This window comes from Bidens hawaiensis, unplaced genomic scaffold (assembly GCF_021521415.1).
Source record: "Bidens hawaiensis isolate Kalapana, Puna unplaced genomic scaffold, B.hawaiensis_p1.1 tig00012815_1, whole genome shotgun sequence".
Taxonomy (NCBI): Eukaryota; Viridiplantae; Streptophyta; class Magnoliopsida; order Asterales; family Asteraceae; genus Bidens; species Bidens hawaiensis.
This window is the reverse complement of record NW_027492067.1, coordinates 639573-655266: the sequence shown is the minus strand read 5'-3', so window position 1 is coordinate 655266 and position 15694 is coordinate 639573. Positions and strand designations below refer to the sequence as shown.

Below are 15694 nucleotides of genomic sequence, written 5' to 3'. Positions count from 1 at the left end.
ATAAACATAACAATTAGCAAAATCATAGTATTATAATGAGTTTATAACATACTAAATATGCTAATAGTTAACTAAGGATTTGTGAAGCTATTCTTGATATCAAAATAGTGAATCAACTTTTCGTAGTTTATGCTCTCTAATATGTCGTTCTCGATAGCTATCATTGTCAACCCACTAAATCTTTCTTGGGGCATTGTGGATAGTAAATAAGATTTCAATAACTAAAATTTCAAAAAACTCTTTTCTGCAGATGCTACATTGACCGTTGGTGTTCGAAGCCTATTAGTTTCATTTATTTATTTATTTATGATTAATTTCAAGTAATGAGCCTCTTTTTCAATTTTTAACGGGCCAATAAATATGTGGATAATTTGAAAAAGGCGAGTCTAAATGGTATTTGGGTATTGTAAAATTAGTGAGATTATAAGTGTTCGGGTATTCTATATATATATAACATTGAGAAATTATTTAAAAAATTTGTGCCCTTGAAAAAGATGTGCCCCGCCGACGCCCACCTCTCCCACCCATGGAGCCGCCCTTGCTCCAAACCTATAATTACACTAAAAACAACTACTTTTTCTATCTAGTGTTTAATTAAATAAGACTTTTTATAACTTTATCGATATATTTTCTTTTTTCTCCACTTATAACTACTTTTAAAAAATATTAAAAAATTTATAGGGTGGAATAAAAACTTTTCAAATATGAGAAAAATCCATAGATATTCTCATTCACTCACAATACGCTAAACCCCTTCATACATTATAGAAATCCAACTCACAATAATTCTCTAAGAATCGTTCTAAAGTAAGAAACTTTTTAGTTAAAGTTGATACTCTTAAATAGAATAATTGTCCTTACTCACAAAGCCCTTGGTTAAGATCGCCCTTAGTTGTAATCAAAAAGCTCGTTCATCTGTTCTTTTAACAACCATCATGAAAAATGGGTACGGTATTTAACTATGGCTACAATTGTGTCTTGGCTGAGTCAAGTGCACTAAGCACTTGTAGTTGCTCTCGAGCCATGGCTAGCTAGCTACTTGTTCCAAAGCTATAGTCTATGAACACAAAGAAAATGAGTTAATACTTATAAATACACAAATGTTGAATTTAGACTTTAGACTTTAACTTGTTAAATGATTTATAAATAAATTATTAATATTAATATTAATATAAATATCTAATAGTATAATAAATATTTTCTAGGTGTCATGTCATGAATTATTATATGTTTAAACATGAATTTAATTGTATTAAATTAAATGTTGGAAGACCTATTCAACAAATTAGATATTTTATTTTTTCTTGGTTGTAACTATGATGACAGAATTGGTGGACCAGTGACTTTTGGGATTGGTACTAAATGAAAAGTCATGCATGCATGCGGAAAACAAACAAATCTATACAATTAAATAAATAAAGCTTTCCTCTAGCCACGTGTCATTCATTTAGCCCACCTTCACTCATCCATTCCCACCTATGTCCACAATCCATTTAGAATCCATTAACCCGGCCCGATTCTAATTGTTACCACCAGATCTTTCAAACAAACCCTAATTCATCCTTCATGTCCTCCTCACTGGTGTAATCAGGCTGTAGAATGCCTTCATCTCCGTTCGTCTCCTCTCCTGTGTTGCAGCCGCACCCACACCCGCCACCGCCATCGCCAACCCCGTTTTCTCACCGGATTCCACTTCTCCGGTGTTGCAGCACCCGCCACCGCCACCGCACCAGCCACCGCCGGTATGCTATAGTTTTTGCTTTCTGATTTGATTCGTTGTTCTTTAACTATTAATATAAACCTTAAATCGATTTGATTATGTATTTAGGCATTAATCGATTCCACTTCTCCGGTGTTGCAGCAACATGTTCGGACCGCCGGTATGCTATAGTTTTTGCTTTCTGATTTGATTCGTTGTTCTTTAACTATTAATATAAACCCTAAATCGATTTGATTATGTATTTAGGCATTAATCGATTCCACTTCTCCGGTGTTGCAGCAGCATGACCGCCGGTATGTTATAGTTGTTGCTTTCTCATTTGATTCGGTCTTCGTTAATTATTTATATAAACACTAAATTGATTTCATTATGTATTTAGGCATTAATCAATTCCACTTCTCCGGTGTTGCAGCAGCATGTTCGGAGCGCCGGTATATTATAGTTGCTTTCTCATTTGATTTGGTGTACGTTAATTATTTATAGAAACACTAAATCGACTTCATTATGTACTTAGGCATTAATTGATTAATAAGCGTCATCTTCGGTGTTCGTTAGTTATTTATATAATTAAGTTAGATCAAGTTATATTACTCTGTCATCAACTCGATTACATTCGCTGTTCGTTAAATTTATTTTATATAAACACTAAACTGATTTCATTATGTATTTAGGCATTAATCGATTCCACTTCTCCGGTGTTGCAGCAGCATGTTCGGACCGCCGGTATGCTATAGTTTTTGCTTTCTGATTTGATTCGTTGTTCTTTAACTATTAATATAAACCCTAAATCGATTTGATTATGTATTTAGGCATTAATCGATTCCACTTCTCCGGTGTTGCAGCAACATGTTCAGACCGCCGGTATGTTATAGTTGTTGCTTTCTCATTTGATTCGGTCTTCGTTAACTATTAATATAAACCCTAAATCGATTTGATTATGTATTTAGGCATTCATCGATTCCACTTCTCCGGTGTTGCAGCAGCATGTTCGGACCGCTGGTATGTTATAGTTGCTTTCTCATTTGATTTGGTGTTCGTTAATTATTTATATAAACACTAAATCGACTTCATTATGTACTTAGGCATTAATTGATTAATAAGCGTCATCTTCGGTGTTCGTTAGTTATTTATATAATTAAGTTAGATCAAGTTATATTACTCTGTCATCAACTCGATTACATTCGCTGTTCGTTAAATTTATTTTATATAAACACTAAACTGATTTCATTATGTATTTAGGCATTAATCGATTCCATTTCTCCGGTGTTGCACCAGCATGTTCGGACCGCCGGTATGTTATAGTTGCTTTCTCATTTGATTTGGTGTTCGTTAATTATTTATACAAACACTAAATCGACTTCATTATGTACTTAGGCATTAATTGATTAATAAGCGTCATCTTCGGTGTTCGTTAGTTATTTATATAATTAAGTTAGATCAAGTTATATTACTCTGTCATCAACTAGATTACATTCGCTGTTCGTTAAATTTATTTTATATAAACACTAAACTGATTTCATTATGTATTTAGGCATTAATCGATTCCACTTCTCCGGTGTTGCAGCAGCATGTTCGGACCGCCGGTATGTTATAGTTGCTTTCTCATTTGATTTGGTGTTCGTTAATTATTTATACAAACACTAAATCGATTTCATTATGTACTTAGGCATTAATTGATTAATAAGCATCATTTTCGGTGTTCGTTAGTTACTTATATAATTAAGTTAGATCAAGTTATTTTATATATTACTCTGTTGCAGCACCTGCCACCGCCACCGCACCAGCCACCGCCACCGCCAGTATGCTATAGTTTTTGCTTTCTGATTTGATTCTTTGTTCTTTAACTATTAATATAAATCCTAAATCGATTTGATTATGTATTTAGGCATTAATCGATTCCACTTCTCCGGTGTTGCAGTAGCATGTTCGGACCGCCGGTATGTTATAGTTGCTTTCTCATTTGATTTGGTGTTCGTTAATTATTTATATAAACACTAAATCGACTTCATTATGTACTTAGGCATTAATTGATTAATAAGCGTCATCTTCGGTGTTCGTTAGTTATTTATATAATTAAGTTAGATCAAGTTATATTACTCTGTCATCAACTCGATTACATTCGCTGTTCGTTAAATTTATTTTATATAAACACTAAACTGATTTCATTATGTATTTAGGCATTAATCGATTCCACTTCTCCGGTGTTGCAACAGCATGTTCGGACCGCCGGTATGTTATAGTTGCTTTCTCATTTGATTTGGTGTTCGTTAATTATTTATACAAACACTAAATCGATTTCATTATGTACTTAGGCATTAATTGATTAATAAGCGTCATCTTCGGTGTTCGTTAGTTATTTATATAATTAAGTTAGATCAAGTTATTTTATATATTACTCTGTTGCAGCACCCGCCACCGCCACCGCACCAGCCACCGCCACCGCCAGTATGCTATAGTTTTTGCTTTCTGATTTGATTCGTTGTTCTTTAACTATTAATATAAACCCTAAATCGATTTGATTATGTATTTAGGCATTAATCGATTCCACTTCTCCGGTGTTGCAGCAGCATGTTCGGACCGCCGGTATGTTATAGTTGTTGCTTTCTCATTTGATTCGGTCTTCGTTATTTATTTATATAAACACTAAATTGATTTCATTATGTATTTAGGCATTAATCGATTCCACTTCTCCGGTGTTGCAGCAGCAGGTTCGGACCGCCGGTATGTTATAGTTGCTTTCTCATTTGATTTGGTGTTCGTTAATTATTTATATAAACACTAAATCGACTTCATTATCTACTTAGGCATTAATTGATTAATAAGCGTCATCTTCGGTGTTCGTTAGTTATTTATATAATTAAGTTAGATCAAGTTATATTACTCTTTCATCAACTTGAATACATTCGTTGTTTGTTAAATTTATTTTATATATACAATTTGTTAACTTGATTGATTTATACTCAATCAAATTACTATGTTAAGTCTGGACTTTTAAAAAGACAATCTTTTTTTGTAACATGAGATACGAAAAATTTATAAAAAAATAGACATTCAAATAAATTATAATACACATTTTTTTTCGTAAAGACATTAAATTTATATTAATCATGACGAAAATTGAATACTTATGCAGCTTAAAATTCGGACTAATATACGCTCATTCAATAATTCTTTAATTAGGTAAATTTATATTAAATATATAATTTTTAGGTTGACTGATTTATGCTCAATCCATTATCTATGTTAACTTTTGACTTATATAAATATATATTTACCCCAATTTATAATTGCTTTAATTAAGGTCAAAATTTACTAACGTAAATCATGGGCACTGATTAATTTATAACTTTTAAATTTAATGTATTTTTGTTAACATAAAAGGAATAACTAAATAAAATCATGTGACAAAATAATTTTGATACCTTACGTAAGCCTATATGAAAACGTTTAACTAACTAATTTCAACTTTAAATAACATATATATGTAAACTGTTTGGCATATGTATGAAAATATTCTGTTTGACTATGCTTTGTATTTAACACATTTCTAATACTTTTAATTACGGAAAATAGCAACTAACGAAAATCAAGGCCCCAGATTGGTTATTAACTTTTATTTTTCTTCTATTTTTGTTAACATAAAAATAATATGTTTGCCATATATATCAAATTATTCTGTTTGCATTTGCTATATATTCTTTAATAACAATCCACCCTCATCACCATCGAAGTCGATCTAACTGCCATGGTAATTCAATTGTTCTCTCCCTTTAATTTATATAGTTTGTTATATCTTATTACTTACGAAATACAACACCTTTTTTTAACAATGTCTCTAATACACAGAAACATGGAGCCAAAAAATTTGATCAAACTTAGGGATCTTGATGCTACAAAGACAAACTATACAATCAAAGTTCGAGTTGTTAGACTATGGAGAAAACCAAACAACAAGAACCCTAACGAAATTTGGTCGATTGAAATGATTATAATGGATGAGGAGGTAAATATTTACCAATTTTTTTTTTCTTTTTATAATATTCAGCACTCTCAACTACATAAATTTTCAGGGAACAAAGATGCAGCAAGCGTGTTCAAAACTTACTTTCCTAAGTTTGAAGAACATCTCCGAGAGAATGAGTGCTACTTCATTTTTAGGCCCACACTGGCCGACAATGACGCAAAAATCAAGCATGTGGACAATGGCCAGAAAATTTCTTTCCGTTGGCAAACAGACCTAAAAAAATGCACCACCTTCAAAGGCTCCAAGTATGGTTTTGAATTCACCAATTTTGGTTCCATTTTAAAGACCCTCTACCTCAGTACATTAGACTCGGTTAGATACCGTATTATTTTATTTATTATTTACTCTTAATTGTTTAACACACATTAAAACTCTTAAGGCTCTAACTTTATTTCACACTAGATATTATTGGATATGTTTACAAATGCTATGAGGTGGAGAAGAAACCGGTAAGAGGTGGCAAAGAAGCAATCAAGATGGAGATCAAATTATAAGATCTGGAGTAAGCAACTCAAATTTTACTTTTTTTTATTCATTTGCACTTAACTGTATTTATGTTATCCATATCAACAATCTTACAGAGGTAGACACATCATATTAACCTTGTGGGAGGAATATTGTCAGCAAATGTTGAACTACATGCAAAATAAGCAACAGGCTCATGTTTTCCTAATTCTTCAATTCGGAAATCTGCATATATACGGACGTAAGTAAAAAATCATGTCATTATTTCATTGTACTTTAAATAACTAACGAATTTATGTTATTACAGATAACAGGACTGTTTCTAATGTTTATGATGCGACGCGGTTGTTTATAAATTCACCAATTGATGAAATCCTAGAATTTAAGAAAAGGTACATTGTTATTATATATGTTTAAAATAATTACCATTTATATTTACCTTTACTTTCTAAAGGTAATACTATTATTGTAATGCTATAATTTAAAAATATAATCTGTACAGCCCATTCTTCCATACCAAATTTGTGATCGTACAATTGTAATAGTATTATTTAAAATTGATTATGTTTTGATAAAAGCTATTATCAAAACACGGTAACACATGAAAATAGACCATCCACAAGTCTTGATTTTTTTTTATTAAAAGTTACCTACTCATTATAACAAATAATGTTTCATCACACCAGTTTCCTGTCTAACATTGGTGAAGAAACATCCTCTCATCGGTCCGTTGGTACCTCTATGGTCTCGTCACTGGAAGACGAATTTCTTAATGATATTGATTTCATCAACATTCGTGAAATTAACGAAATCAAAGAGGTATGTCATTGTTTTTTAAATTTTTTGTTTTTAGATTCATTGAAACATCATTATTAAAATTCTCTTATTTCTGGATAGGTTAAATCCCTTATTGTTGTTGGTAAGATCAAAGCTCTATGCATTGAGAAATCATGGAATTATCGTAGTTGTGATTTATGTAAAAATGGAGTTGAAACCACAACCGTCAGAATTGATAAGGGAGAGAATCCAGCCGATTTTGAAGTGGCGAAGCAGTACAAATGTCTCAATGACAATTGCACTCAGACTATTGTATCATCTCCTATGACTAGGTTCTCAAATCTTTTAACTTTTTTTTTTACAATATTAACCATGCTTTATCTTTTTAATTTATTTTAATCATATTTTTAAGATACAAGATCCCCATACGAGTCCAGGATTGCACAGGGACTGTGACTCTTACAATGTTTGAGCGGGAGGCTAACAAGCTTATAGGACGAATTGCTAAAGACGTGCTGGACGAACAGGAACAAGTAAACTTTTTGTCCTTTTTGAATCGTTTTATAATAACATTACTATAATAGTGAAATTCTATAACTTTTTATATTTGAAATTAAAACATTTGATGCTTTTCACAGTCGGCTGAATTTTTAACTCTTCCTGCTGCCTTCAACGTTTTATTAGAAAGAAAGTTCGCCTTTAGGATCGAGATCAAGAACTATAATCTTGATAACAATGCTGAGTATTTTTCCATTACAAAACTGACTGAAGATCTCAACATTATTTCAAAGCTCGAAAAGAATTTCTATAATAATCAGGTAATTTGTTAATTTCTTCATTTATATATAATAAACCGGTCAAAACTGTACATGTAAAGCATGTGAGTTTACATACAAAATGAAGGTTGAAGATTCTGATTCGGTGAACCCAAGTAACTCAGAGTTGCCATTACAGACGGACGTTTCTTTGAAGGTTATCTACTATTTTTACTTATGTTTTCGCTATCTACTTAAATCAAACTAACTATATTGAACTTATAATTCCTTACTTTTTTTATTATATAGGATTCTATTTCATGTACCGCTGACAATGGGACCCCGATTTCCAATAGCAATGAAAGTATGGGCACGGCTGCTAGTGTTGATTTGAAGCGTAATCTTGAAGATGTATACGACGTTGACGAGTCATCCGCTCTGTCATCAACTAAACAACAGAAGATTCACACAAAGGATTTGCGCGATGCAAATTGGAATGAGACGCTGTTGATTCCTAAAACCGAGAAGTAGTAGTCAGTTCCTATTTAATTTAAAAAACTTTCCTTTTTATTGTCTTTTTTTGCGTGGTTTGCTGAGACTATGTTTCTTTATATTTTCTGTTTTGATTGTGTTGGGGATTTTTCTTTTTGTTTGACTACATGGAGATTCCTTTTTTGATAAAATTTTATGATTGGTTATTGCTATGTTTTTATGTGGTACATATGTTTTGCAAAACTTCAAATTAATATTATAGACAAATAATATTTCACTTCCTTTAAGTATAATTACTACAAAAAATATTCCAATTACTATTAATTAATTTTTTCATTAAAATACAATTCTACATTAGTAGGTATATGTATGACTTTAAAGTACCTACATGCAAAATTAAGATAAAATACGAAAAACTTTAACAAAATTTATATTTCTACAAAAAACTACCTACATGGATATTACTTTTTCATTGAAGTCATCAAATTTATATTTATGATGACAAAAATTCTATTTTTATGCTCAATCAAATTACTCTGTTAAGTCTGGACTTTTAAAAAGAGAATTTTTTTATAACATGAGACACGAAAAACTTAAAAAAAAATAGACATTCAAAAACAATATAATACAGAATTTTTTTCGTATAGACATTAAATTTAAATTTATGATGACGAAAATTCAATACTCCTGCAGCTAAAGATTCGGACTAATATACGCCCATTCAATAATTCTTTAATTAGGTAAATTTATTTTAAATATATACTTTTTTAGGTTGACTGGTTTATGCTCAATCCATTATTTATGTTAACTTTTGACTTATATAAATATATATTTACCCCAATTTATAATTGTTTTAATTAAGGACAAAATTTACTAACTTAAATCATGGGCATAGATTGATTTTTAACTTTTTAAATTTAATCTATTTTTGTTAACATAAAAGAATATTTTGTCATATCAGATAATTTTGTTACCTAACGTAAGCCTATATGGAAAAGTTTACCTAACTAATTTCAACTTTAAATAGCATATATATGTAAACTGTTTGCCCTTGCTTTATATTCTTTAATAAACAAAGTGTTCCACAAAGCTTTTCTCTACACAGAGTGTTCCACAAAGCTCTTCTCTACCGGTTGTGATATTTTATCATAGTACTACACCAAAGTTCGTCATTCAACTAACTAATTCATTACTCTTTTATTTTTATTTAGTAAAATGTTATATTTCATAATAAATACTTTATACATTAAATAAGTTAGGCATTCATGTTGGTTGTTCTACCGTTGGTATTGCCACCGCAACTGCTCCTTTTGATTCCGGTTGTAATCTTGGTTGCTCTTATTTTCTTGGCTTTTACACCAATCAAGGGCACACCATAGACCATTATAACACTACGTTATGCTTCAAAAACAACTATATTCAGTTGTCGTATATATGCATATAATTATTTGTTAGGCATTTAGAGTTGTGATAACTTTTCATCGTTGTAAGTGGTTAATGATGTGAGTCTATTCGGACGAATAATCCTATAAATATATGCAATTTCACATAACAAATTTAATATGTTACAAGACAAATTAGAATTTTATTATATTTTTTCTAATTGATACATGTTAATAATAATATTCTATTTCTTTTCTTTGATCATATATCTGATATCTAAAAATAAAAGTTATAAAACAAACACGCATTCCTACATATCTCGTGTGCGTAGTGTTTTTGCACAAATAACACTCTAGACCTAAATTAGAAGAGGAAATATTTAAGTCCTCATGTCACTAAAATACTCATATGTTACCTATATAAAAAAAGGCTTTTTTATTGATTTTATGCTTCCGTATGATTGCATGCATATGCTATAACAAAACAAAGATTAATTAACAATAATAAGAATTAAATAAATACCTTTTTTAGTGGCATTTATTAACCAATACCATCTAAACTGTTAAAAATATAGTACTAATAAATCCTTTTTCGATTTTATAACTTTTAAGGTTTTGTATTCTAATTAAGCTCAATCGTGTAATACAAACGGTGGAATCCCATCACCTCTAAATATAAAGTCTTTGACTGCATACTGTTGACTTTAATTATATTTGCACCTTATAGATATACAAGGACATGGCTAAAAGGAAAACCCCTCAAATTTCATCTTCCTCTAAAGCGTCACACACCGGTGATTCTTCAAATGGTAAGATTTCCATTTTGTATTATATAACCCTTACAACAACTTTTTATCTTTTTTTTTTCTTTTCTTTTGTAGGGGACATGCAAAGAACTACTTTATCTGACATTTCTAATGGTAAATAAATTTATTTGTTACTTATGTTAAACTTAACTCATCATCTAATAATATGTTTATTTTATTTTTTTTATTTTTTAGAGCTTATGTAAACAACGTTCGTTATGCAAATGCTTCAAAGGCGGTAAAATTCAGGAAAGTAGATCTACATATCAATAAATCCAATATTGTTCAAGTAAATAATTCCTTGCTCCCACTGATATAAGTTTCAATCCGTCTAAACTGGGAATGTGTTTAGTTTTTAGCATCGATTTTTTTCAAGTCATTTATACACGTTTTACCTTTAAAAGAATATACAATCTGTCCTTAACTACAATAGATTTAAAACACAAATACAAGTTTAATTTTTAATATATATATATATATACATATATATATATATATAACATAATTATTATAGTTTCGTTTTAGATATAAAACTTTTGTACTTTGTAATATCTACAAACTATTTTCCTTGTCTTTACGTCATTTGCATGAATTTCAAGTTTTCAACTGTAAATGCTCAATGAAATTGTATATGTAATTTTAAAACACGAAGTCATATTACAAAAACATTTTAATCTATCGATATTATAAAATCAATAGATAACATTAAATAGTTGTTTTTTACTTTGTAAATCTATTTCTTATACTTCTATTTGCACTCTATTATACAAGGAAATGTCTAAAAGCAACACCCCTGAAAGTGCATCATCCTCTAAAGCGCCTGTCAACGGTCATGCTTCAAATTGTAAGTTTTCAATTTGTATTATATTACGTTCATTTTTGTAATTCAGAAAATTTAAATTTGTCCGTGTAGAACAACATTTCTACAATTATTTTATTTATGTAGGGGACATGCAAAGAACCGCTATATCTTCAGCCGACGTTCGTAAGTTAAATGCTTCAGAGGCCAGGAAATCAAGAAAGCTACTTCTAGATAGCAGGAGATCTAATATTTCTCCTAACACCCAAAAGTCTAATAAACCTTTTTCGTCATCAATAAATTCTACATCAATTACACAGGGCAAAGAAAATGTGACACCAAATACAATGATTACAAATCAAAGCAGTTTGCAAACTTTTCATGAAAATACAAAGAATCCAACTTCATTAGGTGATATCAATAGTGTAAGATACCCGTTTACTGGTTATTTTTCATAATTTAAACATAAACGATAATATCAATTATTATCAACTTGCTCATGTTACCATATTTTAAATCTTAATTTTTTCCCCAGGGGCATCTACTTCCAAAAACAACAGGTCTACCTCATTATGTGATACTCGTCGAGTTTATATTTCTTCACCTATAATGGCATCCAGCAATTGTGCATCTACTTCTTTAACAAAGTTATCATCAGGAAAGCGTAAACTAATAAGTAACTCGCGGATTACAAATCCTATACCTATGCTTGACTTGACGTCAGATGAAGAAGTTGATGTCGAAGTTTTGGTTAAAGACCCATTCAAAGGAATCTCAACAGGTACTTATAATACAACAATTCCAATTAATAATGCACATACATTTTTTGACCACCAGTTAATTTAACAGATTACTTGGATCATGGTGATCAGAATCTTATATGTGAATTATGCCATGCAAAATTGTGGAAAAATGAGGGTGGAATAGGAAAAAAAAGAAGGAAAAACAACTTATTTCCTATGTTGTGGTTACGGTAAGGTCGAGCTACCTGAATTTAAAGATGCTCCGCCAGCTTACAAAGATCTATTTAGCAATGTTGGTCCTAAAAGCAAGTTTTTCTTAAAGAACATTAGACGTTACAATTCTATGTTCGCGTTTACATCAATGGGCGGAAAGGTTGATTCCTCCATTAATAGAGGTAACGCTCCATTCGTGTTTAGGATTAGCGGTCAGAATTATCATTCTATTGGAAGTCTTTTGCCAGAGAATGGATCAAAACCAAAGTTTTCGCAACTATACATATATGACACAGAAAATGAAGTCTCAAATAGATAATGCTTGTTTAGGTATGTATTAACTCAATTAATTCACTATTTTTACACATTTGACCTTATGTCATTTTTTTAAATAATGACAAACGAATATTCTTATTCCTACCAGTCAATCAAAAAAACAATCTACAAGAGGTTCCAACTTGCTAGATCTTGAGATAATAAAGGATCTACAGCGTATGTTAGATTCTCATAATGAGCTGGTGAAATCTTATAGGATGGCAAGAGATCGTTTTCAATAAAATCCTCATGCTAACCTTAAGTTGCGTCTTATTGGAAGAAGACAACAAGATGGAAGAACATACAACTTGCCGAGTTCTTCTGAAGTTGCTGCGCTGATTGTTGGTGATATTGGTAATATTGAGCCTCGAGACATTATTGTTGAAACTAAAACGGGAAGTCTAAAGCATATAAGTGAATTGCATCCTTCATACGTTCCTCTTCAATATCCACTTTTCTATATTTACGGTGATGATTGTTACAGGGTTGACATCCCTCATAGAGATTTTAGAAGCTTACAAAAAAGTAAACGGCCAAACTGCACCATGAGAGAATTTTTTGCGTACAGAATTCAAGATAGGCCAAATATTTTCTCATTGCCTCTGAATGGAAGAAGACTTTTTCAACAACAGTTAGTTGATATATACACAATGATTGAAACCGAAAGACTCAACTACATACGTAAAAAACAAAAGGTTCTTAGATGTGAGTCATATGAGAATATTCATAACTTAAAAAACACCAAAAACCAAGACATGTCCCGCGTTGGTCAACGTGTGATATTACCTTCATCTTTTACCGGAGGTTCTCGGTACATGATGCAAAACTACCTAGATGCCATGGCTATTTGTAGGTGGTATGGATATCCAGATTTTTTCATAACTATAACATGCAATCCTAAATGGCCTGAAGTTAAAAGATTCCTGAATAGTACCACCATTAATCCTGAAGACAGACCTGACATCATGTGTAGATTTTTTAAAGTTAAGCTTGATGCAATAATCAAAGACTTAAAAAAAGACGAAGTTCTGGGAAAGGTTCAAGCAGGTGATTTACTTTATTATTTACTTAATATAATAGTATTTGTTAAACATAGTCTTCTTTTTAGCAACTTTCAATTTATATCGAACATTAATAATATTCATTTTTTATGTAGTTGTTTATACCGTAGAGTTTCAAAAGCGTGGGTTGCCTCATACCCATATATGTTTATTCATGCATGCTGATCACAAGCTTCCTACCGTTGATCATATTGACCCGTTTATTTCGGCCGAGATTCCAGACAAGAAGGAAGATCATGAATTATATTCCCTTGTGAGTGAATTCATGATGCATGGTCCTTGTGGTTATGATAACATGAACTGTTCATGCATGATTAATTGAAGGTGTTCTAAAAAGTTCCCTAAAAAGTTTACACCTCACAATTCTATTGATTCAAATGGTTATCCTATATACAGAAGAAGAGATTCTGAATGCACAGTTAAAAAGTCTGCTGTGGACTTAGACAACAGAAGTGTCGTGCCATATAATAAAACGCTTCTGAAAAGATATCAAGCACATATTAACGTTGAGTGGTGTAATCAGGCTGCATCCATAAAGTATTTATTCAAATACATTAACAAAGGTCCTGACAGGGCTACAGTTGCTGTTGTAGACGCTGACAATCAAGATGATCAAGATAAAGCAAGAGATGAAATTAGAGAATATTATGATTGTCGATACCTTTCTGCGTGTGAAGCAGCATGGAGGATATTTGCATTTGAAGTACATTACAACTCGCCTTCAGTAATTAGGCTTCCTTTCCATCTCCCTGGTCAACAACAGGTTACGTACGGGCCCGATGATGATATTGATGATGTCCTTAACAAACCATCAGTTTCTTCATCAATGTTTTCAGCTTGGATGTTGTGTAACCAAATTAATGACGAAGCACGAAACCTTACTTATGTTGAATTTCCTACTAAGTTTGTTTGGAAACTTGAACAACGAAAGTGGGAACGACGAAAGCAGGGTTTTTCAATTGGAAGAATTCATCAAGTTTCTCCGTCTCTCGGTGAGGCGTATTTCTAAAGAATTCTTCTAAACAAAGTCAAAGGACCAAAATCTTTTGATGATATTCGAACGGTAGATGGCCAGACATATCCTACATTTAGAGATGCTTGCTATGCACGTGGACTACTCGATGATGAAATGGAATATATCGAAGCAATTAAGGAGGCGAGTGCATCCGGTTCTGGTTATTATCTTCGTGCTTTATTTGGATCAATGTTATTGTCCAGCTCTCTTTCTAGACCTGATTTTGTGTGGGAAAAAACATGGGAATATCTATCAAATGGCATTATTTACACACAACAAAGAATATTGAATATTCCAGGTACTCCAATTCGTTATTCAGTACTAAAATATATGAACCATATTATACTTTCAAATGAAGATTAATTATAAATTTTCAATTTTTACCATCCTTAATGAATTTGGTTTTTCGTTTTTATGTTTTGTTCATATACGTACTTCATATAATATTGTTTATATTTTATTAATACAATTTTGCAGATTTATCACTTCCAGAAACTCAAATTAAGAACTTAACTTTGTGTGAGATTGAGAAGTACCTACTTCGAAATAACTCAAGCCTACGTAGATTTCAAACTATGCCGTATCCTAATCACGATTCTATAGCTTCTTCAAACAATCGTTTAATTGTTGACGAACTCTCTTATGACACAATCACTTTACAAAATGAGTCTCACAGCCTTATAAGTTCATTAACAGATGAACAACGAAAAGTGTTTGACGAAATCATGAACGCAGTTGAAGCTAACAAAGGAGGTGTATTTTTTCTTTACGGCTATGGTGGAACAGGAAAGACATTTTTGTGGAAGACATTATCTGTGGCAATACGATCTAAAGGTCAAATTGTATTGAATGTTGCTTCAAGTGGTATTGCATCATTGATGTTGTCAGGAGGTAGAACATCACACTCCAGATTTCATATTCCTATAAATCTTAACGAGGACTCAACTTGCAGCATAAAACCAGGAAGTGATGATGCGCATTTACTAAAGGAAACAAAATTGATTATATGGGATGAAGCCCCAATGATACATAAACATGCATTTGAAGCTCTTGATAGAACAATGACGGACGTATAAACTCCTAATACTTCTATCAATTCGGGAATCCCATTTGGAGGTAAAGTTATT

At 31.5% G+C, this 15694-nt stretch overlaps 2 protein-coding genes across 2 annotated transcripts; both read left to right on the top strand.

Annotated features, from left to right (window-relative positions):
* The first annotated feature begins 13141 nt into the window (after positions 1-13141).
* LOC143542290 (uncharacterized) lies at positions 13142-14561 on the top strand. Its single transcript, XM_077034912.1, has 3 exons — positions 13142-13538; positions 13648-13805; positions 13890-14561. The coding sequence occupies exons 1-3, from the start codon at positions 13142-13144 to the stop codon at positions 14559-14561; spliced, it is 1227 nt and encodes a 408-aa protein (XP_076891027.1).
* A 120-nt stretch (positions 14562-14681) lies between these two features.
* Positions 14682-15643, top strand: LOC143542289 (uncharacterized). The gene is made up of 2 exons (XM_077034911.1): positions 14682-14865; positions 15045-15643. The coding sequence occupies exons 1-2, from the start codon at positions 14682-14684 to the stop codon at positions 15641-15643; spliced, it is 783 nt and encodes a 260-aa protein (XP_076891026.1).
* The last annotated feature ends 51 nt before the right edge of the window (positions 15644-15694 follow it).